The 27,383-nt window shown below is 41.6% G+C and overlaps 1 protein-coding gene across 2 annotated transcripts in view; it reads right to left on the bottom strand.

Moving 5' to 3' along the window:
- Positions 1–27,383, bottom strand: part of robo1 (roundabout, axon guidance receptor, homolog 1 (Drosophila)) — a 124,897-nt gene that overhangs the window by 18,055 nt on the left and 79,459 nt on the right. For both annotated transcript variants that reach the window (XM_068316889.1, XM_068316888.1), the window contains exons 3-17: positions 23,556–23,713; positions 19,091–19,211; positions 18,016–18,154; positions 17,735–17,862; positions 12,516–12,524; positions 11,477–11,601; positions 11,077–11,248; positions 8,931–9,136; positions 6,856–6,937; positions 6,501–6,669; positions 6,239–6,405; positions 6,008–6,129; positions 4,154–4,385; positions 3,184–3,305; positions 1,655–1,826 (exon numbers count right to left, since the gene is read on the bottom strand). In XM_068316889.1, the coding sequence (XP_068172990.1) occupies positions 1,655–1,826; positions 3,184–3,305; positions 4,154–4,385; positions 6,008–6,129; positions 6,239–6,405; positions 6,501–6,669; positions 6,856–6,937; positions 8,931–9,136; positions 11,077–11,248; positions 11,477–11,601; positions 12,516–12,524; positions 17,735–17,862; positions 18,016–18,154; positions 19,091–19,211; positions 23,556–23,713 (2,124 nt within the window). The remainder of the gene's footprint in view (positions 1–1,654; positions 1,827–3,183; positions 3,306–4,153; positions 4,386–6,007; positions 6,130–6,238; positions 6,406–6,500; positions 6,670–6,855; positions 6,938–8,930; positions 9,137–11,076; positions 11,249–11,476; positions 11,602–12,515; positions 12,525–17,734; positions 17,863–18,015; positions 18,155–19,090; positions 19,212–23,555; positions 23,714–27,383) is intronic.

Below are 27,383 nucleotides of genomic sequence, written 5' to 3' on the forward strand. Positions count from 1 at the left end.
GCTGGTAACAGACAGAAATCGACCAAAGGTATTCAAAAAGAGTGTGTGTATGCGCGTTGGTCTTGTGGAATTCGACAGGAAAACTCAGGGAGGCATCATTGACGTGGTGCACTGGTAGTTTTATAAACATATAAATAAATCCAATGAATTCATCCACTAAATACAAACACCACAGTAATTAGCAAACTGAAACACAACTGTGAAAAGCTGAGGTGTGAATGCCTTGCAGCCATTTGTGCTGTGAAATGCACTGGAAAGGCTTCGTCTGCACCGAGGCTCACACCAGCTATAGCTCTGGGTCTGGTTTTCTCATCTGTCTCTTCTCTCTGAGCGTCTCCCTCATGCGTGACACATGAAAGACTTCTCTGAGTCGCCCCACGCCCTGCCATCCTGAAATTTCTACATGTTGTTACTTTGTCGCCATTTATTTTTCTCCAGTCTTTCATGCTGCAGCCTCTCTTCTCTATTAAGTTTCTGAGCCAGAGGCAAAAAAACCCCAAAACACTTCACCCACTGAAACCAGCTCCTTGCCTCCCTCCACATCCTACTGTTTTTGAGCCTGTGTCTCCGATCCACTGCCTGTCTTCTAATTTTGTGAGGCTGTCTGGCCGACTGAACGAAGCACACCAATGTGACTAAGCAGCCCTCCAGGGAATGCACAGGTATCTAGGCTGCGATGACGCATACAAGCTCAGAGTGTGACAAATGCATTTGGGTGAAGCACTGTCCCCGAGGCACATTGTTCCACTCCGGTGTTGGAACATGGCAACAATCACCACAGGAACTCTTCAAGAGAGAGAAATTGTATCAGTCACAGCCTGTGGCTCTTCATGCCCATCTCAGCCCATTCAATCACACATTTAAAACCAGATGGATTTCGCCTTCTCTCTTCTACATTCTGCCACATCCTGCTATTCATGTGTTTTCCATTCCTCTCCAGCTAGTGTAGAGGCCATGGGGGAATAAAAACTGAAAAGGCATCTCAAAATATCTGTCTGTCTAGACAAAAAAGGATGAAAAAACAAGAAAAAAAAATTATAACAGCCCAAACATAGTCTGCACAAAGTGTCTTAGCATTGATAGCATGTCAAGTCTAAGCCTGGAATGCAAGATTTATTGTCGCCTTTGTTTTCCAGTAGCACAGCAGAGGCAGAAAACTTTGCATCCTTGACTAGAGATCGGAGAAGGGTGGGGCCGCCACCTCAACGGATCTGCATCACATGAACTGAATGTAACCATGATGAACAAGCCGCCAAATACTGCAGCAAATAGTCGCCTCACTGTGCACTGTCTCTCAAATTTATTGTGCTCTTCTATGGTGAGTGTGACGACATCTGTGTGACAGTAATCACTTCAATTACAGTGTTTAAGCATCCCTGTTGAGAATGGAAGAGATTGCAGGCAGAGACCTGTCAACATGTCCACTTTGACAAAGAAAGGAATTACATAACTGTCTCTTTACTTGGCATAAAAATCACATAAAAAGCTCTTATTGTGAGCTGACTGTATTAAGGCGATAATTATTTGTCAAACACTTCAGTTTCTTTCTTTGTATGACGACTGTCACATCGAAACACGGCAAATGTATCCACTAAAAGGAAAGCATCACAATATGACCTCCTGTGAGAGAAAAACAAAGGTCTTTTCTACCCACCAAGCTGAAAGAAGGTGATATCACTCTTGACTCCAGGACCTGCCCCAGTGCTGGCTGCAACTTCCACGCTGTAGCGGATCCCCGGGACCAGGTTGGGAATCAGCACGGAAAAAGTCAAGCCATCAACTGTGCGGTTAATGTGGTACCTGCTCTCATTCCCCAAACACCAGATCTGCAGTAAAATAGAGACAGAGAGGCGAGTGAAGCAAAGTCAAGAGCATTTTGTGACAACATTGAGCTTGCTAACTGCCAATCTGTGTCGTCATAATTGGTCAGCGCTGCTAATGCAGGATTTGACACACAGAATATTGTGTTAAATCTCTGAAGTAAGAAAACATTGTGTAGCATAGCCTTATGTATTAAAGACCAAGCTCATGATGGGTCAGTATTAATTAAGGTAGTCATAACATGTCTAGTCCAGGTTTATGCCCGTGAAAAACAACTGAACTCATTCAGTGACAAATTTTTCACAGAAGCTGAGTGCTATCACCTGCTAGTTGACTCTAACCAGGATCATAAAGAAACGTCAGGAGGCTTTCAAATCCTGAACCCCAGACATTCTACTTTCTTCAGCCTCTACCTCCTTCCACAGGTTAACAAATTTAGCACGTCATGGGTGTTCACCATGCACGTTCCTGTGCATGTCTCTGTACTCTTGTAATGGAACTACAGAGCTCTGAAATTTGCTGTATATTTTTAAAATTGAGGTGAGTGGAAGCAGCGCTATGGACCGAGCTTAGTAATGAGCAGGGAGCACTCTCGAACTGGAATTAAAAACCATGAAATTAGTCTAAAGCCTATCAACAGAAAACATTTACCTGTGAAATTAACAGTGTCTTGACTAGTTAGAGCGTCTGCCTAAATTTACGTTCTTCCAATAGCCTAAACTATTTGTGATGCATAAAATAATGTCCAATTAAAACACAACAAATTTTATAAACCTGTGTTACAAGTACATGTTTTGTAGTTTTCTGTCTATGTTTACATCAGTGCAGACTAAAATAGTTGAGACATTTTTACATCACCAATGTAGTAGAACATTCCTGTATCTGTAGAAAATGCATGACACCCATTACAAAATAATATGTTTGTTTAATGGACATGATTAGAATCCATGTTGTTAAAATAGAGTATCTCTGATGAAAATCCTTATAAAAGCCAAACAATTTATTGTCACTTACAGTCTGACTACTAATAGAGGTAAAATAAAAAAATAAAAATAATCCTCAACACTATTTAACTTTGAGTCACAAGGGGTATGAGCCTACTACCTCCACCAGATGGCCCTGTTTCTTAACAGTTCGCACCAGCACCCCCACTTTTGACCCAGTCTCTGTCCCGTATTGGGGTCTGCGCACAGAGGAAGAGCATAGGTGCACCTCAACCACAAATTCATTTCCTTTCCATGTCTGTGCATTGTCTTCTTTATCCACTCTGTCTGCATCTTTTTTTGTGTCTCCTTTGTGTTCCTATAATAGGAACCTTCTCCATCAGACCTGAGGTTGCTGCTGGATGTTGTGCTGCATTACCTTGTATTCCTGAACCACCCCATTCTGTTCCTCTTCTGGAGGAGGTTGCCAGGAGACCACAATGGTAGTCCCATTGTCCCTGCTTTCTGTCACCGTAACCTCACGAGGCGGGGCACTGGGAGCTGAGAGGAGACAATAAAAACACACCTTTAAAGACAATACTGTTTCAATTTTCATTACTGCATGTTATTTCTCCTCATGTCCTATTTAGCTGCCAGAATTATGTTTGCGGGAGACTGCCTGAAGCTGAGGTGAGAACAAAAGACTAATAATCAAAATTATGATGCTTTTATCTGTAAACCAGTGTGTTTGATACAAATGCTTTTGTGTGTCAACAAAAGCAAATTGCTGTTTATTCTTTCAGACTTATGATGATGGGATTTATGGTGGGTGGAGAACACAAACCTGTGCTGCAATGGTAATTAAACTGAAATCATAATAATACAGCATAAAGCATAGAATCAAAATGTGTCTGTCATGAAAAGGCAGTTTTTTTCTTCATTTAAGAAAGAGCAAGCATTATGTTTAAATACATAAAAACAATTATCAAAAAAAAAACTATTAATGGAGGAGAATCCAGCATCAAAAGATGAAATCTCTCCTACACACACAAAGCACATACAAAACCCTGTCTATTCCCAGTTATTTAAACCTATTTACTACAAATTGAAATTTGCAGTTGGGTTTCAACCCAACCTCATGAAATGGCGACAACCGCTCCCAACAAGAAAGTAATATAACACTTTCACTGGAGTGCTGTGTAGGGCTTCCATGGGGCCATTTAAAGAGCCGAACATGCACCCCAACATGCTTGAATTCACCACAATTAAACATAACATAATCCTGCCTCCAACGCCTGCTGCGAACAGCTGTTTTACACTTGAACACACACGCTGTGCATGTAAAATCAACATGAAAACACACATGCACACTTGCAAAGACCAAAGTAAACATGCATACATCCCCGCACCTTCCTCCAGTGTCTTGCCAATTTTCACATCACTGTCTGTTCCCTGGAATTCATTGAAGAAGGGACGGACTTTGAATTCATATGTGACTCCCTTCCTGAGCTGTGGCACAACAGCGCTGTCCTCCCCAGGGGTCCGGACCTCAAACACAGCCCAGTCGTTCCTCTGGAGCCCCTCTGGTGAAGGTCTGTACATCACCTTGTAGCCCTGGATGTACTGTGACTGCTGCTCCACCTATTCAGTGACAAAGAAGACATGATTAGCTGCTTCACATTTCACCCTGGGAAATGATACAGCAATGTAATAGATTAAAGCATCACTGGACAGTGATGAATTCATGTGGCTCATAGACCAGACACTATGGAATGAGGTGCTAACTCATCACATCACCATTTTTTTATTCATCTACATTTCTTTCTGACTAGTCCATGCACCATTTAGAGCAGCAACGATTTCTGCAAACCACAGCATGAGGTCATTGGCCAGAGGTTCCTCTATGTCTGGAGCTAGTTAAAAAGGACCCAGGCTCCCAAAACAGCCTGTCTCATCCTGTCCTGATCTTCAGTGAAACAACTGGTCACTGAAGTGAAAGGAAAGGGGGGGGGGCAGATCTTTGTACAGAGACCAAGTTTAGAGTTAAGAGTATAAGAAATTCACAAGCATCAGAACTAGAACTCTAACATTTGTTGTTGCTATGTGATCCAGCACGGACAGAAAAAAAGACAAACGGCTAACAGACAGGGTAATTTTTTCATAGGTCCATGTGGAAGGTAAATAGCATTGACTTGTAAAGAATTTAGTGATGTCTTCCTCCCAAAAACACGCTGCTAGCTCGGGTGGTCTTCATTAGTTGTAGACCTACAAAACCATTTATCATAACACAACGGAAAATGTAAAACATACAAACATCATATTGGGAGTAGATTCAACTCCACAAAACAAGGAAACCGTGGTTATCATCGCACAAGTTCTCCTCATGTTTAACATTTTGCTCGAAGATTCCATGGAGACAGTATATCTGGGCAGTAATGTCTCAAATCAGTCTTGACTTGTCAGTTTTTTTCACGTTTCCTCAGCCCCATTCATCTCTCACTGGGGCACTTCAATACCAATGAAAGCAGGGCTGGCCTCAGGGACTCTTCTTATCCCTCCAGTGAGCCATCACACAGACTAACACGAAAGTGGACGGCCACACTGTATAGTTTTATTGTCTCGTAATCAGGAAGAACTTACGATAACAAGATCAGTTGCAGATGAACATTAGTACTTCATTTTCAGCTTATAACAGCAAAAAAAACAACACCATAAGCTCCCAGTTCTACTTATTCCTCTCCCACCAATCCATTTTAACATCTGTAAGCCATTTCCACTTAAGAGCATGAGCTGGCCGCCTCTTCCTTCTCACTTGTATTATTTTAACAGCTGTCAAGTGTTTTCAATCTGAGAGGGCACAGACTGGCACGCCACACACTGCTATATGGTTCTATATGACCAGCAGAAGACTGCCCTTGGTAGGCTGGCTTTTGGACTGAAAGGAGCCCACTGTGGGCAGAACTGCAGATTTTTGTTCTATGGCAAATTGATCAGTTCAGACTCCAGCCAGATGGACACAAAGAATGCTTGGACTCTGTTCCAGGTTGCTCTCCGCAGTTTCCTTTCTCTGCAACTTGCTACAGTGTTAGAAAATAAGCTCGAATGATGATCTGACAATTTGTCCACAGGCATGTCTCTAAACTCACCTTGGAGCTTTTGTGACCAGCTGTGCTAATGAATCCATATGGCTATCTGTAGCCAGCTACAGCTGTCCTAAGTAAAAGAACCGACAATAGTGCATTCATGGAGAAAATTATACTCACTGTCCACTGCACCCTGACGGATGAGGAAGAGAGAATGGTGGGGTTGTGGAGGTGAATGACCACCTCTCCCAACTCCCTCTGGATCTGACGATGATCCACGCCCTGACTCGTTGGAGGGATATCTGTAAGTAAAGGCAAAGACATCAAAAAACGAATGATTAATGATTAAATTGAAGGAAAAAATAAAATGCAGCTGTCAAAATCAAATCAAATCAAAGAGCCAGTTCTCACCCTGTGTTTTCACAGCATCAGTGATCGGACTGGGATCACTCAGCCCGTAGGCGTTGGCTGCTCGCACCAAGAAGAGGTAGACTGCGCTGGGCTTCAAGCCCTTCAATACAAATGACTCTGTTTTCACATGCTCTGCCAAAGTCTGCCAGCTGCTCCCTGACGCATGACTGTGGACAAACAACAAGGAGAGTTATTGTTTAAAAAGGTTTACCAAGACCATGCAATTATTTTGTTTATTAATTGCAGAGATGATTTGTTTTACCTGAAGGCCTCAATTATATAAGAGGTGGGTGTGGCTCCAGCATTGGAATTGGGCTTCCACGAAAGGGTGACGGAGGTACGGGTAACGTCAGTGACCTCGGGCTTGGAAGGGGCACTGGGTATCAGGTTTGGATCAGTCGGTCTGTTCGGTTGAACAGGGACTCCAAACTCTGAAAATTAATCAGAAAAGCAACAGGGAGGGATTTAATTTACTGTTATAAGTATGCAACACATGCCAACACTTTAATTTGAATTGTACTTTTACAGAGTACATTAAGAATAATTAAGAAAAAAAGAAAATTGTCACAATGCTCCTACTGATGGATGCCAAAACTCAACAGTAGTGCAAGGCTTACCGTGGATCTCCAAGGAGGCTTTCCAGGAGGCCTCTCCACTGGGTGTGGATGCAATGCAGGTGTAGATGCCAGTGTCACCAAGCTGGTGATATAGAGGGGAGGACAGTTAGTTAAATGGAATGTATTTACATATAGGCCACAGTTGGCTGAGCTGGTTCTCCCCCTCCCACCATTGTTGTTCTGTTTATTGATATTCTGTTGGTGTCGGTAGCAGGCAGCTGTCATTGCCTGATAATCTCGACATTATCTCTTCCCTAGCAGAAGCTGGGGGAAAGCACCTGGAAAGGCCAAGTGTCAGAGCATTGCTAGTTAAATGGAAAAGATTGGCACAGGATCATAGACTAATTGGAGACCCTTTTCTCAGCCTGTCGACCCCCTTTGTGCATGGTAGTGCGTAACATATGGTGATAATTTACAGAGACAATACACTCAACATTTACAAAAGTTGGGTAAAATTTTAACAATACACATTAGTGGAATACTTAATTTTTTTGTATGTTACAAACATACAAAATAAACAAACATACAAAATAAAGCATATTTGTAGGTTAGGGACAGGAAAGAAGTCAGACAACTTTCTCAATAAAAGTAGAAGTTTGTTATTTAAAGTCTACAGTGTGGAATTTCTGTCTTCATCTTAACACAGCAAGAAGAATGATTGTATTTGTCTGCTCACACAGACCTGAAAAATGTCAATGTCACATTTTAAGGTACAAGAAATAAAAAAATAGAAGTAAAGTCCCTCCAGCCAGGTAGTGGGAACATAGCTTGATTTGTTGTAAGCTACTCAGAGGCTGTTTAGCTCTAATAACCTGATTTTTCTTGCTGAGGTGAAATACATTGTTGTCATATTTAAAAGACTCTGTTCAAAGAGATTTATGATTTATTCATATAAATCCAGAATAACACCAATAACCTGTTTTTTTAAATCATGGACTGCAATCCTACTGAATTTAAAGGACATGAATTGTTTATTCTGCCAGCTAACAGGCTGATGAAAAAAACAAAACATGACCATGTTGGCTGAGGTACATGTCATGTATTCACACTGTTCACATGTCTGCTTTGTCAACTGCAGTAAGGCAATCATGTGCTTAGTTGGTCATGCATTGGACACTGAGGGTTACCACGAAGAGGTAAATTATAAGAATAACGGTGATTGTAAATAACCCTCGATGTGTGTAAGGAAAGGTACTCATGCGATCACCTTAATCGATTACCATCATAACCGTCCTCCTTAAAATGTTGTCAAGGAGAATGGAAACATCAAGTGCCTGCGGAGTTTCCTCTTCTATAGCCAGGGAGGGGTACACAAATGCATCACCTACCGCCTGCCTCCCACTTTCAGTCCAATCACACTGTAATCTTGTCAGCACGAGACATGCCAGCATTCATCAGAACACCGCAAACTGACGGGAACTCTGACCCTGTGACGCTTCCATCTGGGAGGCATGTCAGCACCCCCTGGTCTCTCACTTAGAGTGTGCTCAGCATTATAGCACGCACACGCATCCACACATACACACACACACACACACACACACACACACACACACACACACACACACACACACACTTTATGTGTATGTAACAGCCGCTGCGTTTGGTGACTGACAGGAACCACAGACTGTTCGACTTCACAGAATCCATTTCAAACCCACGACAACTACCTGACAGCTCACTGAGGCTGATTGCTGGCAGGGAACACATGCTTTATTTACCAACCAGCAGGGGTTTGCCCGCCACGTTATGGCTGCTATATAGACACTTCTGAAGTCTATCTCAATCATTAGACATTAAAGGCAGCCAAGTAAAAAAATCATGAATAAAAAAAGAATCATATTTTCTTGTAAACGATTGTATGGCAATGATTGAATGGAAGTCAGAGCTTTTATTATGTCTGTTCAGTTATATGTCTGTTCAATATATGCAGGCCAAATATCTCCAAATATAATCCTGACTATTGACTCTCAACTACATTATAAACCCTGACTTTCATGTTTACTTTGCTTTATGCAAGGGTTAATGTTAGGGTTAGAGTTATTGCTTCTACTGCATGTGCGCATGGATCTTACCTTTGCATAGCGAATCTGCAGCGCTCCTGTGTCCAGCTGTTTGACCCTGGAGTCGTGTGTGGACACCAAGACGCTGTCCTTCCTCCACAGGATGGTGGGGGTGGGGTTTCCGGATGCCACGCAGTTGAGGACCACCGTGCCATCCACAGCTACTGTCTGATTGGTTGGGCCTTGTCGGATAACTGGTGGGGGTCGATCTGACACAACTGTTGAAAGAGGAGAAGAAGCATTTATGATGGAAGGATAAAAACTGAATGAGTTCTTCTGCAGTAACAAAAAAAGGACAATGTGTGAGAAAACACACAAAAAACACATGATGTGGAGCATCTTACAAGCTGCAACAAAGCAAGAATAGAGGAAACTGCAAGGCATGGGTAGTGAGAGAGAAATTAAATTCAATTTCTAGAACTGAAAAACAATTTTCTAATCATTCAACAGCAGGAGTTGAATACTCAGCCAAATAAAAGCAGCATAATTAAAATCAAACGGCCTTAGATACTCCGGTTCTTTTGCTGCAGCCCTATCAGACACCTGGCACTGCTCATACGAACGTTCACAGCCAACAATCCCCAAGCCCATCCCCCGACCATAAAACACCAAACAAGGGAAAAAAACAAACATCAATTCACAACAGACAACACCATTAGCATGACGATGTCTGAACTATTCCCTGTCTCCCCTCCTTCTGAACCCTGAATGATAAACAGGCAGACAAGAAGTGGGAAAGCATTTATTTGACGACGAGTCAACGCAAGGACAGTAGAGAGAAAAGAGTGGAGGGAAGCAAATAGAGAACAAGTACCAGAGCCGAATTACAACAACTGATTTCAGCTTCATTTCGACTCTGATGTGACTTCTATCATGTTCCTGCTATAGGTTTTCTGTCTCCCTCTGATTATTATTATATTTCATAACACAACAGACCACTACTGTCACCACCCTCAATTTAGTAGCACGCTGCCTTCAGTGTGGACCAATCAAATCAATACATCACATAGTGTAAACGCGATACATAATAATGTATGAAAATGTGCTCAGACCCTCAGAATCATGTTGCAATGTCAACTCAAGGCCGCTTGTATTTGCTTTTGCGCCGGGACGGTGTAATTACTAAAACATTGTCGGTATGACCTATAATTACCAGATCTGCCTGTGGAGAAGTGGTGGCCACAGAGTGGCCTGCTCGCTTTAATAACTGTTATTATTATCCAGTGAGCATGACTGAATGAGAGAGAGAAGAGGAGAGATAGATACGGAGCATACCATTGTAGGCCTGAAATGAAGAGGGACACTCTGTAAATGAAGGGATGAGTCTAGGTGTGTCTTAAACAAAATAATAGTTGACCGGATCTCTACAGGAATGGTGGAAATAAAACCAAGGGTAGACTATCAGGCTGACAGAGATTGGCTAACACAGTAATTACAGGATCCTGTCCAAACCTCACCACACAGCCACACTCTTCCACCGGTAGACAACAGCAAGCCAGCCATGGAATACCAAAGGAGACATTAGCCAGTGTGAATCCAGCAAAGCCAAACACTGAGCCATGGTCTGGGTACAGAGGCACCAGAGAGTCTCTACCTCTGACAGGAACACATCGAACAAGCCAGACCAAACCTCACAAACCTCACTTGGGATATTAATAAGCTCTCCAGCACTACCACAGCATTTCAGATGAACGGCATTATCTGAAACACTAATATTTAAAATTATGATGATTTTTTTAATTTTATATACTGTTATAATCCCCAAAGGGAAATTAAGAATGCATATTCTATTTTGTTAGTCAATCACAATCATGCATGTTACTGTGTACAGGCCTCTTTAATACACACAACCGCACACAAGGGGGCCTGTAAGCATGCAATGGGAGGTAGAGTGGCGGGCAGCCCCTTTGTGAAGCAGCAAAATGAGCAGCTTGTGAGGGGGATGGGGCCTTGCTCAAGGGCGCCTCTGCAGTGCTCCGGAGGTAAGCTGACACCTCCCACTGTCAGTTCAGTCTCCGGGTGTTTTTGGGCAGGAGCAGGAATTGAACCGCCTATCTTGGAACATTATGGAACAATTATTGACTCAAGTTTTCATTCCTTTGTGTTCTCATCTGAAGCTGGGCTGTCTGAAGAAAAAGTTTAAATGTAGGTTGTTTACCATCGGTGACCTCCAGCAGAGCCTTGGTGATGACACTGCCGGCAATGTTCAGGGCCTGACAACTGTAGTATCCCATATCTGAGCGTTCAGCGTCAGTGATGGTCAGGTCTCCGGTCTGAGATACGGAAAATCGGCTGGATGGTTGTGGAGGTTGGTAGGAGAAGAGCAAATTCTGTGGAGGTTCAAATCAGATTAGCAATGGTCAGGCATATACTGTATTTATAGTTATTCTGCATTTTATAAATTAACTGAACATATTCATGTAGGATATTTCAGGATAATAGCTCTCAAGTGAACTCCAAAATAGTTATTTAACTTAGAAAGAGTATCCTATTTCCCTCTATAAATGGATAAGGAGCCATTTTAAAATTAAAACCTTAAACAAAGTTCATTTGTTTACCTGGCTGCCTTCTCGCTGCCAGAAAATGGCTGGTTGTGGGTTTCCAGTGGCCTCGCACTGGAAGGTGACAGTTCTGCCAACTCCAACCACCTGGTTCCTTGGTCTCACCACAAATGCTGGGGGGACTGAAGAACGGTCATAACAATGGTTAACCATAGAAAGAGCAAACATATAGTGATTGTAATATTACAGTTACATGTGGTCTAGAAAATCTGAATGGATGACTGCAAATATGCTACATGTATTGAATTTTCCTGAGAATTCAAGCTTTAAAAATATGCTCCGTGTGTGCACAGCAGAGTGATCAAAACAGTAGGGTGATCAAAACCCAATTGCAGGCATAATATAACGTAATAGAAAAAAATAAAAAAACAAGGGTTACTCCACAACCCCCCTCATTTGCATGAGCAAGGGCATGTACCATTAAAATTTACATGGAAATGAGGAATAAATTTGAGCCATCTGTCCACGGTGGCACCCTCCAATAGCACAGGCCTGAACCAGGATGCAGTATTCATGCATCTTAATTATAAATTCCATTTTGGAGTAAGTGTAATGTTGTAGCTCAATGTCATCCATGCGGCACTGTAGTGACACTAGGCCTTGCTCGCCTAATAGGCCATTTAGAGGTCCAAGGCCAGCTAATGCCTTACCTTAAAATGGACACACTTAAGTACTCATATATCATAAAACCGCTAAGACTTTAATTCTTTTAATACAGCAGCTGTCTCACATACAGAGTAAAGCAATCTGAGAACTGTCATTTAAAAAGGAGATGCAATCTGTCCATGAATACCAAAGGGTGAAATGTATAAAAGGAGAAAATAATAGACTGAAATGATGCAGCTTTACCTTGGAGGCCCAAGATGAGAATATTTTTACCCATTAATGTCCTTTTGTCACTGTTGCCAATGACAACAGAAACATGAGTGCTGATTGGAGAGTGGAGAAGAGATGGGAGGAGGATGGAAGGGGGGTTGTGACACCTTCCTGTCTCTGTCAGGACGGTGAATAGGTGACGGGTGACATTTCAACTTACCAGACATGACTAAAAAGGAAACAAAAGCACAACAACAAAAAACAGAGATGAATAAATAAATAATGAACAATATGACATAACGAGGAAAGATAAGGAAAATAACGATGTGATGTCCATGGGCACAAGTCATCATGTTGTTTTTATTCCATGAACAAAAGACAGTCCACACTACAGCCTCGACTGCATGATACAGAAAATAACAATGAGGAATGCATTACAATGTAGACACACAAGAAGATTCTGAGGAACATTTGATTCAACATTCCAGCTCAAATTGGGAAAGGCTCAAGGACAGGAACGCATCCAGATTAAATTAAACAAAATGGGGAAAAAATACCATCAGACACAAAAAACAGATGTTTTATGCTTAGCAACATGCTTTGTGGTGTATTCTTGTCATTCCAGGTTGTGCGACTATCTTTGTACCAATAATGAGGTTAGAGCACCCTGAGGAGCAGCTAGATCACAGTTCCTCAAACACAGGCTGGCAAATGCCTGCCCGATTCATAAGACCACAAGGTGAGTGTTAACCGTCAGTCCTTGGCTGTAGATCTCCCACGACCAATCACTCACCTTATCTAATCTGTCTGCTTCAATGGCTCCCACAGAAACATAAACGCTGTCAGTCACAGTAATAGCTGACCCCTCCTTCCTTCCCCATGTTGGCCTTTAAAATGCATAAGCGTTACATCAAACAGTCCCAGAAGAAGACGCTCACCACTACCCGTGAGCGAGACGCTCTCCGTAGACAATCATTGAGACTACACTCACAAATACACAGCCCCACTAAAAAGACCTGCACATATGCATTCATTCATGTGTGCCTGAGCCTTTAATTAGGCAACGCGTTTACACAAGATGTAGTCTACCTGTGTGCTCCTACCTCAACTCTTATAGGTCACCCTATGTTCCTGCCTCTTCTGGAAGAAAGTATTCACTATAGCTGTTTCCATCCTTTTTGCAATGTCAACTACCATCTGTCCTTCTGCGTTCCTCTCCCGGATACCAAACCTGCCCATCACCTCCTCATCACCTCTGTTACCTGCACCAACATGTCCATTGAATTCTCCACCAATGAAAACTGTCTCACCTCCAGGTATGCTCTGCATCACTTCATCAAAGTCCAACCAGAATTTCTCCTTCTCCTCCAGCTCACATCCTACCTGTGGAGCATACCCACTAACAACGTTGAACATCACACCTTCGATTTCTAGCTTCAGACTCATCACTCTATCTGACACTCTTTTTACCTCCAGTACATTCCTAACAAACTCCTCCTTTAAGATAACTCCTACTCCATTTCTCTTCCTATCTACACCATGATAGAACAACTTGAACCCTGCTCCTAAACTTCTAGCCTTGCTACCTTTCCAACTGGTCTCCTGGACACACAGTATGTCTACCTTCCTTCTCTGCATCATGTCAATAAACTCTCTACCTTTTCCTGTCATAGTTCCAACATTCAACTTCCCTACTCTCAGTCCTATACTCTTGGCATTCCTCTTCTCTCTCTTCCTATAAACACACTTTCCTTCTCTCCTTCTTCAACCAGCAGTAGTCTAATTTCCACTGGCACCCTGTAGGTGAACAGCACCGATTGTTGTTGCGGTTGTTGTTAGCCCAGGCCTCGACTGATCCGGTATGGATACGGTCATAGATTTGAGTTGCATGTTTATTTTGAAAAATTCTTACGATGGATGACATTCCTGACACAACCTTCTGTATTTATCCAGGCTTCGGAACGGACGCACAATAAGACACTGGCATGTGCCCTCTTGCGGCTAAATTAAAATTAGAGTCTATTCAATGTATAAGAAAATTAAAATGCACAATACACACAGAGAGATAATTTCTACTTGTGGTGTCCAATCAGGTCTTGGTATTTATCCCCACTGTAACAGTACACAGGGTGCTGGAAATAAAGCTCCTCTCATTTATTCTTTTTTGGCAGCAGTTCCAAGTCCCCTTCCAGACATTTTACATGGGTTATTAGCAACTCTACTCTGGGGACCACCATACTATTCAAGTTCACTCCATACATAAATCAGTGCTAACAGCAAACTTAAACAGCTGAGGAAAAAAATAACATTGATTTTCTGAATTCTGATGAAATTATGTGTTTACATTCCTGGAAGTTCAGTGGTGAGATTAATTAACAAAATCCAGTACAAACATTATCATACCATGCCAGGCATAGATCAAAATGCCTTCAAAAACATGCTTTGACATGTTCACACACCCTAAGACTTAATAGCTAAGCAGACCATCTCGCTCCTACGTCCTCATGTGGTTTAGATTAATGGTTTTACGATGAAACCATAAATACGGCTGGTGACTTGACTAATTATGCGTTTCTTCCATCAATCAATGAAATATTTCACTTGACATATTTATAAGTCCAAAGGAGGTGTAGTAGACTGACAAACACGTGTGTGAGACAATAATTCACTGATTGGTTTAGAAACGAGAGCAGAGCTCACTGAAAGAAAAACAGCCCGAGGAACCGATTCCATAATGGTGACATTGTTCACTGATAATCTAACCACGGATAGTGTGAAAGTCCACCTCGAGACGTCTATGGCATGGATATTTCCTATAAACTGTCCACATCTTAAAAGACTCAATTTGTAGGACAATCTCTGTGACAAACAATGATATAGCAGTTTTTTATGTAATTCAAACATACACTAGTATTGTATACTAATTATGGCCTAATGAGAAATAAGTCATTTTTACTTAACTTTTAATTGAAATTTACTTTGATTATTTAAAATATACTGCCTGGCCAAAAAAAAAAAAGTCAAAATCAAAAAAAGTCATACCCTCTCGTATTTTGTTGGACTGCATTTAGCTTTGATTACAGCATGCATTAACTGGGATATTGTTTTGATGAATTAATGCAATATCACAAGAGTTATTTCCATCCAGTGATGTGATATTTTTTTTCATATTTTTCATCAAGATCTTGCATTTATGATGATGGGGTCTGAACAGTATGTAAAGTCATCTCCAGCACTCATTAAGATTCTTCTTTCAAAGAATCTCAACGAGTTTAAGATCTGGACTCTGTGGTGGCCAATCCATGTATGAAAATGATGTCTCATGCTCCCTGAACCACTCCTCCACAATTTTAGCCCAATGAATCCTGACATTGTCATCTTGGAATATGCCCGTTTAGGGAATATGCCCGCGCCATTGGAGAAGAAATAATCCATTGATGGAATAACCTGGTCATTCAGTATATTCAGGTGATCAGCTGATCTCATTCTTTGAACACACACCATTACTGAACCTAGACCTGAAGAATCTCAGTGAGTGCTGGAGATGGCTTTACATAGCGGTCAGACCCCATCATCATAAATGCAAGATCTTGATGATAAATATGAAAAAAATATTGCATAACTAGATGGAAATAACTCTTGTGATATTGCATTAACTCATCAAAACAATATCCTAGTGAATGTATGCTGTAATCAAAGCTAAATGCACTCCAACAAAATATGAGAGGGTGTGCCTTTTTTTTTGATGGTGACTTTTTTTTTGGCCAGGCAGTGTATCTCAGCATAATAAGTACAAAAAAATATTTTCAAAGAATATTATTAATTCTATTTTTGCCTTCAAAACAGTATTACCTATTTTGTGGTGTATTATTCTCTGCCACTATCTCACTACCAGCAGCATTATTAATTCTTGAATTATGTGTGGTAGTTTGGAAAGCTAGATTTGCCGATTAATCTCATGCCCCCCACCTTACTGTTGTCTTAACTGGTACAGTTACATCTTACTACCTATACATCGTCTCTGCTACTTTGGCGTGTTTAGACCTACAATTACCCGGCTTTTCTTTCCTTTCCTGTGCCTGCATCTGTAATTAGAAACATGTCATTTTCAAGCATGGGACTATGGCCTGCTTGCCTTTAATTAGCTGGACTACTCAGTGCCCACAGCCTCTCTGGCCTCCTCATGTCCTGGTTTGGATAAAGCTCAGGGATCTGAAGAGGGGATGGAAATTTTTCTTGAGACTGAATGCTTTGAGTGAGGATTCCTCTGTTTCATGGAATGCCTGTCAATTTAATTTTTATGTTAGTTGTAACACTTTTCTAATTCAACAACAACAAGGGGCATTCATTCATAAGTGGTTTTAGCTTTTAAACTATGTTTGTAGTGCTCGAGCACAACTCAATGAACCAGGAAATCAATGATGTTCTTTCTCATTAACTAACCTTCATCCAGGAAAGGGGAAGAGTGAAAAAAGGCAATGAGAAAAGTAGATGTATTGACAGCTGTATTGGCAGGTGTGTCTATTCTTTGCCTCTAATGACTGGTGTCTTGTGGAGAAAATCAAGACATAATTGGAAAGGGTAGCCATGTGAGGATGAAGTATCTGCATTTGGGGGTAGGGGTTGGCAACAAAAAGAATTGCCTAGTGTTTTTCAATATCAACTGTGCTGACTATTGAGCATGGCTGTAACATGACTGACCTCACCACAGAAACCTCTCTTCCCCATCTTCATGACCACAGTTGCCCCCATCCCCAATTCCCAACTGTTCTGCTTCACTGTTAAGTCACCACCACGACCACTGCCCAATCCTCATCTCCAATGCATTAATCCTCCTCCATTCTTCCCTTTTTTTCGTCTCCCGACATCCAACATTCCCATTAGTCCGGCGTTAAATGGTCCCTGTGTTCCTCTGATTCTCAGGAGGGTTTGGGGGTGATCCCTGCCCCCAGTTCCTCTCAATGGTTTCTTTCTGAATGTTCACACTGTGTGACCGGCTGTTTTATATTCCAACTGTGCTAATAAGATGCCCCATGATGAGAACCACAGGAGAGAGACAGATATTCTATACGTTTGAAAATAGTACTGTATGTCTCAAAACATGAAGGAACACAGGCCTCTGGAGAAATGCCACTTGTACAGGGCAAATGAAATTGATTGTTGTTCAGTTCCCATGTGCCCAACTCTGTAGCTTTTATGGATTTTTGCATTTCTTTTTATTAGAAATCAATCAGCTAATTGAGAGAGAAAAGTTGGACATGATGGTCGTGTAGTACCAAAGCTGAAGGCTGTTATTGAAATGGAGGATTAACTAAATTGCATTTTAATCAAGCTCTGCCATACCCAGAGTGGAAATTAATTTACAACAACCGAACAGGAGCTGAAAATTAAATATTTGGTCAAACACAGCCAGAGACATAGAACAGTATTCTTTCTTACCGTGGACGGTGAGTGTGGCCGAGGCTTCTGCTTTGCCCACCATGTTCTCGGCCACACAAGTGTAGGAACCAACATCAGCTGAAGTTAGGCGGCGGATCTTCAGGGTGTGGTCCTCACGAATTTCATATCTGGATGAAATCAGGTGGTAAAATGGTTTTCACCACCAGTATTACATAAGTCAGATGATGACACGAACAAAAGCAAGCAGAAGTTCAAATAATGGCAGGGAGAGGGCAAAGAAGGTATTGTCTGATGGAACACAACCAGGTGATGAGTCATACCTTCCTTTAGGCAGGTCACCATCGTCCTTCCTCCAGCGCACAGTGGGAACTGGATCTCCACGGGCCTCACATCTGAACTCTACGCTCTGGTCTACCAACACAACCTGACTGCCTGGGCGATACACAAAGCTTGGACGCTCTGCGTGGATAGAAACATTCATGCTTTAAAAACTAGAGCACAGAACAATAATGGTTGATTAATGTGTCAGTCATGTGAAAGTGATCAAATCCGGTTGTTTGATTTCTGTAATATTTTTTTTGATCTTCAAAATCTATTTGGCTAATCTTGATTTGATATGAGAAAACAAATGACACAAAGAAAGATGAAATGAAACATGTAAAATAAGATTAGTTGAAATTTCAAAGATTAAGGTCCTGGAATAAAATCAACCCAATATTATAAATTTGTGGAACTGATGACCAAATTTCTAGTTAACAACACAGACCGTCACAACAATACTATGTAGACTTGTTAGTACACAACACAGATAGAACAAAATTTATCAGTCCAACCTTGGTTATATATTATATATATATATATATTTATATATAAGATAATTACACTGAATATACTTTATCCCAAAAAACAAGGGTGGTTTACAATTAGAGAGAAATCTCTGGGCACCAACACATACACAAACGTTTTTAAAAAATGCTTGAGAATAATTATTTATCTTCAAAAAATGCTTGAGAATAATTATTTATCTTTATGAATCTGATAGATTCTAAAAGTTCTATAAGAAAAGAAGTGAAATGAGATGGAAGAGTGAGTGAAAAAAAATTGTGAGTCACGACATGTGCGCTGCTTGGGACGAGAGACAGCATGGAGTCAGAGGTCACCCGTGGTAAAATAATGTGCAGCTGTTCACAGGAAACAAACTGCTGGGGCCTTCATGGGATTCATGGTTAAGTGTGAGATTTGAGGTCATCTAACACGCCACCTGATAAAGGTGTGTGACACCATTTTTGTGCCTGGCAAATAAGAAAAGCAAAGTGTGTAAATGTGTGTGTACCTTTTGGGCAACAAAAAACCGACTGAACCACTCTAAATTAAATAAAAAAATAGTAAAATTACCAAGCACTGTAAGTTCAGCTATTTCACTTTCACGTTCTCCGACCATGTTTGTGCCAACGCACACGTACTTCCCAGCGTCGCTCTTTCGGGCATTTGTGATCATCAGCTTCCCTCCACGTATCTGATGGAATAGAGGAGGAGGTGAGAGGCCAAACATGGTATAGAAAAAGACAGTAATATTTGAGTCAGAGAAACCCTTGGGGCTTGAGGCTGACACAGAGACAACAGAAAACAGCAAAGCTCAACCATTAAAAACATTTCCTGATTGCATTTAGGAACGCCTGTGAGCATTTACTTAGCCATTACAACATTATGATGAAATACGATGCACTCACTCGCTTGTAATGACTTGGTGCTGGAGTGTTTCTTTTTTCTTACAGAGAGAGAGACTGACTGTCTCTCTTGACAGTTTTTTCTGTTTCCACTCAGCTTCCACTTGAAGTCTAAATCACTATCCGCCTGACTCTTCCTTCACAGTGTGAGCTCAGCCAAAGAACACTCTCTCAGTCCAACACAACTACAGGTCCCTGAAGGAACACCTGAGGCACTGTAGGACTCCAAGCACTTTTCTAGGCAAAAGGAAACTTGCAGGACATTCTTGTATTATTCTCGGTAATGTTTAAAAAGAACAGCTTTCTTGGAATTTTTTTCCAGCATCTGCGCACATTCACAAGTGAGAGCAAGAGAACAGTCAAGCACACACACCGAAGAGGGAATGTGTGTTTTGTCCAGGTGAATGTCATGTCTGTTATTTCCCAGGGCTTTGATTACAGGCCAGAGGAGGTGCTTTGTTCTCAGGCAGTCAAAAAGGCAGCCTGGGCCCCAGCACAGGCCCCTCAGCAGCCCTTCTCTCAGCTCACAACCAGTGCACAGACAGACAATAGCACGGTGCACCAGTGATCTCTGTGTCTTGATGGGGCTTAAGGTTTTAAATGCACACATTAGCCTGTGAGATCAGGACCACCTTCTGCAAGGACGTAATTGATACCCTCATTAGAGAAGCACTGACAGAGAACTTGACACATGATATTACTACAATACGCTTTCCCCATGACTACTCTGTTTAAACTTCTGCCTTTTTACACATGTGTCCATTTGTAAGCTATGTTACGTCTCAGTAAATCTCCATCACTGTACTTCACATACCCATTCAGAAATGTTTTCATGACCTGTGCATGACAAACTTAAATGGTGGTTGTATCGGGCTTTGTTTTTATGAAGTAGATAGGGTTAATCAAAGACACTTGGGGACAACTTTCAAACTAGACACATTTTTCTGGTTCTAGGGCATTTCACAGCCCTTCATTCCTTCTTAACATTCATAGTGAAGCGGGAGTCAAAGGCACTTGAGGAGGCTGCAGAAGACTGGCTTATTTAGGACACCCTGTGGTGCTGGAAGGGGTTTGAAGTATCATTATGTTACTGTTTGTTTGAGGAAAGGCTTAACAGCTAAAACACTGTGACACTCACAAAGGCCCAAGGTCAGGGCAGACCATACAGCACAGAAAAGGGGGGCTGTACTGTTGGGTCCACAGAGCTTTGGCATGTGGATCCACTTAAAGCCCGTCCACTCAGTCCGTACCCTTACATCTGCATGTCTATGGCAGTTTCTCATTCTCCACAGGAATATTTGGAGTGCCAGAGCTGCAGGGCTCTGGAGCTGGCTAACGTAAATTAATACAGTGGCCCTATTTTACTCTGGATGCATATCCTCTCCAAACAACACAGCAATGCACACAGGCAGCTGAAAGCCCCAACAATCGGAACGTTATCCCTGCATTACAGGGAGATGGCTCTATCCTGTTGCCTTTTGTCTCATGTCATTTGGCAATACTGATAATGGAAAAGCTCTTATTCAGAATGCAGCCGGTTGGTATTCACACAGCAGTTCATTTTTCAGTCTGATAATTAGCCACAACTATTGCACAAAAGGAAGACAATGTGCCACATTTCGTCCATTTCTGATATCACAGAAAGACTCCGGGTGTCTGCAGACAATAGTCCAGGCCTAAATTCTGGTATTTATCTTTATTTGTATTTTACCCTTTCCTGAGGGACCAGTTTAAATGAATTCAGGCAGCTTCTAGTGGCACAGCAGCATTACAAGGTAATAGACCTACCTCTGTTTTTATAGGTCAGTGGGAAACTTTTCACAGCCACCCCATGTGGTGTCATGAATATATGTAAGATGGAACACAACATGTCGTCACACAGCTGATGAAAACAGATAGAAAAACGGGTTCTATCTGATGTCTCTGCTGCTCTCTGAAGTCTGCAGACTCCTCTTTATGCTTTGGCAACCAAAGCCCCGGTGACCCAAGCCAGTAAAGTGGCGTACAGGGAGAAAATCCCCACTGCAGGTGGTTTGAGACCTCACTCTGATCACTAGTGATCACCAAGGAGACTGCATGTTTCAGCATGTTGCATGGTGGGCGGAATGGTCTGCACTAAACACGATAACACAAGGGGGCTCTCTGATGAGCTCAGCTGTTTATTACATTATAGAGATTCCAGTACTTTCCACTCTATGGTCTCATACCTACTCGTATCAAATGTACTGTACCATAAACAAACTAAAGATGTTGCCCCATGGTTGTCATAGTTCTAATATAATTTGATCCGTATCGTGGATGTCCATACGAGAAGTCTAGATGCCAGTTTGTCATCACATTTGATCACACAGACTTAAAGCTACTTTAAAAGTGGTCTTTTGGGAATATTCTGTCTGTGGGGTAATGTGCTTAAGAAAAAAATTACATTGAACAACAACAGCTAGTCCACACAGCATTGTCTTATCTACGAGACACTGCTTTCAGTTCGAACTCAGTTATTTCATTTACATTAAATGGAATAACAAAGGATTTCACACATCAGTGTTCAAAATCATCTGTACAGTATCAAAAGTAGGTCCTCAGGGATAGTTTAGGTATTACTGTAGAAATTATGCACAAACAAAAGAAACATTGTGTGAATAAGCTATTAAGTCAGACCAAAATATAATTATGGGACATGCCCATTTGTGTTGTGTAATACTTGTGTAATATGTGTAATAAGATTTGTGTAATACTGAGATAAAACAGAAAAGTCTGGACTACTATTGAAAGGATAAATGGAGAAATAGATCAATGTTGCATTTGCCTAAAATACCATTGAGGACAAACTGCCAGTGAGGGGTGAGGACAGTAAATACAACCAATATGCAAGGGTGAAAAATATAAAAACCCAACAAACACCAAATTTAAAGGTCACAAGAGCTCCGGCACAGACACCATATGATGTAAATAAGTACAAGTAGATTACAAGTTTGTTTCTCTCAATTATGCTGCTCACCATCAAGACGGAGACTCTTAATCTTCCTCCAGTACAAAGCAGAAAAAAATAGAGAGAAAGAGTACCTACATTGCTGGACCACACTGAGTAAATCTGGCTTATACATGTACAGTCCTCAGCTGAAGATGACAAAGATAATGAAATATATTCTTTAACTTCCAAAATTATAAAATGTATTGAGCATTTTATTTCAGCACTGCATTTCATCATGTGACATCTTCAACAGTACAGCATATTTATTATCTGGGGTAGGTTGGATTTTCCATGACTGCTCTATGAAGTTAGGAGTCGTCAGCACTGTCTGACTGTTCAACAACCTTAAACCCCACCAGTCAGATTGTGAAAATGAGATCCAGACCCTCATCTAATTACTTCCTCCCTTACTACTGCATGTGTATGTGTGTGTGTGTGTGTGTGTGTGTGTGTGTGTGTGTGTGTGTGTGTGTGTGTGTGTGTGTGTGTGTGTGTGTGTGTGTGTTAAGTCAGAGAATTTTATTTCCCAAAAGCACACATCCAAACAATTTCATCCAAAAAAAATATCTTCCTTTCGAAAGAAATTTGGAAGAGTATGGATGCAAAATTTTGTTAAGTGCAATTGCTTGAGCTAAGATTATTCACGACAGGCCTTTAGTAGGTATGCATCTATTGACTAATAACCAAGTATTGGTTGTGATATTTTTAAAGCTTGATAATAGCTAGTTCAGTAAATTGAATAGGGTGTTTTTAGACTCAGCTGCTTCTGGGTACAACTGTCTCCTTGTGGATTCTACTCTGCACGTTTCTCCCTTCTGATCTACACTTTCCCTGGTTGATTTCATCAGCAGCCCATCCAGAATCAATGCACAATTGCTGACTGATGGAGCAACATGGATTTCAACTACCTCAGTCAATAATGGTTGTTGCCAACAAAACTGAGCTGATATAAATCTATATGTGAATAATGAGCCAAACAAATCGATCATTCAACAAATGGTGATAGTAATCAAGACTTGACCTGCACCACTAGGTCCACATGTGAATACGTTTATTCTTATACAATGATCCGTTCTCAGTTAACAGAAAATGTGCATATATGTTAGCAATAACAATATACAAGTCACAGTATCCAATTAAAAAAGAGAAATAAATTTCTTACTGTGATTCTCTCATCTCGATCATCTATGTTTACACCATCTTTTTTCCAGGATATGGTAGGTTCTGGATGTCCACGTGGAGGCTGACACTCCAGGACCGCCGGCTCTCCTGCTGCCACGATTACATCTGCAGGATTCTGTCTGAAATCATCACGAAGAACTGCAAGAAAAAACGGAGGAGAAAGAATAAGACAATGAGTTGCCTTTTAAGAAACTGCAATATACTGTATGTTTACTGCAATGTTAAACATTGTAACCTGCTGCTTTTTCTAAGCCAAAGGTGACTTGAAACACAAAATTAAATCTGCACAAATGACAAAATATTAACATCACTACTGATTTACTGTCATGAGTTTGCCATGAAAAATAATGTAGTATTGACTAGATAAATGCATATATGTTATAATATATGGTGTAGCCTTCTGTAGATTCTGCACTAGACTCATACAGTTTTCTCACATATAACCTTACAGTCAATAAGCTTTACAGCAGTGAGAATGAACACATTTCTGCCCATCAACATCTTTAATAGCAGTGACCTTCGTCTTTGTTGACCAAACCACACAGTCCTACTGTTATTATGCCTGCACACTTATGCACGCACAAACACACACAACCATCACCCCTCCATCATTGCTATCTCATCTCTTCCTGACACACGATATTTACATCCCCTGCACACTCCAACCGAACAATGATGAAAATCCACATTAGATCCAATCCACCGCTGTTGCTTTGCTGAGAAGTTTGGTAGGATATGATTCTTATTTGCATTGATTTTCCCTACAAGATCCACCAAAAAAGATGATATGAGCATGGATTTTCATTATTCAGACAGATAAGAGCCCCACAGCTTTTCATTCCATGCTTTAATTTGATACTGAATGAATGTGAGTGTTTAAAGAAATGAGCTGAATAATTCTGATTTTCATTTATGGCTGCACACAAAATTACAAAACCTGCCTCACCTAAATTCATTAATCTGTGCCCTGCATCCTGATTGGAATATCGCCTATCAGGTAGCATCAACAAGGTGGATCAATGCCTATCTATTTTCTGAGAAAAACTAAATATCTCTGGACTCCATATTTCCAATGATAAAGATAAACCAGAGGTTTATTGAGAGGGGAGAAAGTAATGAAAAAGCAATAAGCTCCCTCTTGTGCAGTGTGCCAGTAATCATTTTCCCAGCTTCACTGCATACACATAAAAACATATGAAAATGCTGCTTGTAAATTTCAGGCTGAAATTCAGGCCACACACAAAGTGGGCTACACAAGGTCAGCACACACTGTGTGTGTGTGTGTGTGTGTGTGTGTGTGTGTGTGTGTGTGTGTGTGTGTGTGTGTGTGTGTGAGTGTGTGTGTGTGTGTGTGTGTGTGTGTGTGTGTGTGTGTGTGTGTGTGTGTGTGTGTGTGTGTGTGTGTGTGTGTGTGTGTGTGTGTGTGTGTGTGTGTGTGTGTGTGTGTCTGTGTCTGTGTCTGTGTCTGTGTCTGTGTAGGAAAGTGATGTAAATTCATGCTGGTGTCTATATTTCTGGGGAGTCTTTGGTGTCCGTTATCTCACACTCAGCTTTCACTTAAGACACCTCAGTCCCAGATCAATGCCAGGCTCTCAGCAACCCCTGAACAAACTGACAGTGAACAAATTCCACAACTAAACCCTATTTGCACTTTGTGAGCTGAGACATCTTATAGAGTGGAGAGAGAATCTAATCCAAGAGTCTCGGGCTAAATTTGGAGCAAAAAGGATAGTAATAGCTCCTTTAATAGCTCCTTTTATCCTCTGCTACATAATCACATCCACACCCTTCTTGGTGCAGCTGTAATGTCATCAGTTCTTTAGCAAGGGGGTATTATCCATTGATATGTTGCAACATATAAGCTGTTATGAGAAGGGCCGCACTTCCACAGATATCTACACCGTACGCTCAACACAGATAAATAATGACTACATTTCTGCACTCCCCCTTAGACTTTTCTTACCCAAGTCAGACTCAGCAGTGCAGCTGCATAGTGGGTGAGCTCATTTAGTGCGGTTAAAAGCAGATTCAGCCATCCAGGAATGCAAATGTAAACACTAAACATCCGATCCATTAGAGCACCAGTTCCATCTGAAGAAACCCTGTCTGCATTTGTATCAGCAAGGTCAGCCAGTTCCGTCGAGCGTTACTCAGTCCTGACTGTCAAGGTAAGGGAAACCTTGTAGATACTTTTTAACATCTTAAAGTGTGGTCTTATTGATCAAAACGATTTTTTTTGTTTGATGAGACTAAAGATTGAAACGCATCACATCATCTGGTGGCGACGTTCGAGCAATATCCAGTTAATTATGAATTGTTACAGTCAAAAGTCCAGAATTATTTCCCACAAGGCTAAAGCAGAGCTGGTAGAAAGCGTTGGGTGTGTAATAAACTCATACTTTAAGTGTGTGCCTTCTCCACCCAGTGGGTTTCTACCCCCCGGCCACACTCCAACTCTTTTCGCTAACATGCAGATGTATCGTCCCCTCTGGAAAATAAAAAAGGAAGTGTGGTGGGTAAAGGGGAGAAATACGATGCCGCAAAGACTAGTTGGAGGCAACAGGGAGACCTGGCACCAACCAGTGTTTACATGAGTGACCCCCAGGCCTCTTTAACAGCACTCACTCCCCCAGCTCGCAACCCTCTCTCCTCCTCCAAACCAACACCTTTTTGTTATAAACACAGCTGAGTGCAGCGCCGCAGAAAGCCCCAAACATCTGTGAGTGAAAAACAAATTCCTCTGGGATAGAGGCAGAATGAGCGAGAATGAGAGAGAAGCAGCCAGACAGTCTGTCAGACAGATAGACAGATGGATGCAGATCTGGATGGGGTGCAAAGTCCCAAATCTTCCAACAGAATCCTTGTTGGATCCAGCACCTTCGTGGAATCCACTGCCTCTGGTTTAAATGAGACAGTCAGCATCCAGTCCTTCCTGCATGGATGAACCTCTGCCTTCCTGTCCGTTGCTGTTCTAACACCCAGAAATGGGTGAAATAAATGGGATAAAGGAGCTCTCGTGCTGTGTGCTGTCCTGTAACTGCGTGTGTGGTGTGCTCTGTCTGTGTTTGTGATAATGAGCCTTCTCTACCATTCTGTTTCTCTAGTGAGCCTGCAGCTGTCCTCTACCAGATAATATTTCCTGGGCTATTAACGGGGAGGCCAAACTCAATGTGGCTGTGTGTGTTTGTGTGTGTGTGTGTGTGTGTGTGTGTGTGTGTGTGTGTGTGTGTGTGTGTGTGTGTGTGTGTGTGTGTGTGTGTGTGTGTGTGTGTGTGTGTGTGTGTGTGTGTGTGTGTGTGTGTGTGTGTGTGTGTGTGTGTAAGCACACGTGCATGCGTGTGTATACAGTGAGAGATTTTCAGTTTGGGGTTTAATTTGTGGAATTGGGCCAGAGTCACAGGTCCCAGCATGAAGACGCCTCTTTGTCTGTCATGGATTTGTTCAAATATGTTGATGATGGGATGAAACAGAATGAACATCCGGACCTGGACAGATATCAATTTGTGAAGAACAAACACATCCTACCTCATCTGGCTCACATACCAAGCTGCAGGACAAATAGCTGACTGCGCATAAAACAACAATATCTACAAAAGCAGAGCTTCAGTTAGGAACGGCAGGAATCTGTTTGTTCCTGCTAAGGTAACCGCAGTCTACCGTACACTACGATAAATCACTCCCCAGGTCCACAGTAGCAAATTGGATCTTTGTTGAAGTTAATGCAATCAGCTGCCATCATTTCTTACATCCGAACGATCCTTTAAAGGTCAGCTGAGTGGCAGTGAAAACTCCGGTTCATCTGCTCCAT

This window comes from Antennarius striatus, chromosome 6 (genome assembly GCF_040054535.1).
Source record: "Antennarius striatus isolate MH-2024 chromosome 6, ASM4005453v1, whole genome shotgun sequence".
In the NCBI taxonomy this organism is placed as follows: domain Eukaryota; kingdom Metazoa; phylum Chordata; class Actinopteri; order Lophiiformes; family Antennariidae; genus Antennarius; species Antennarius striatus.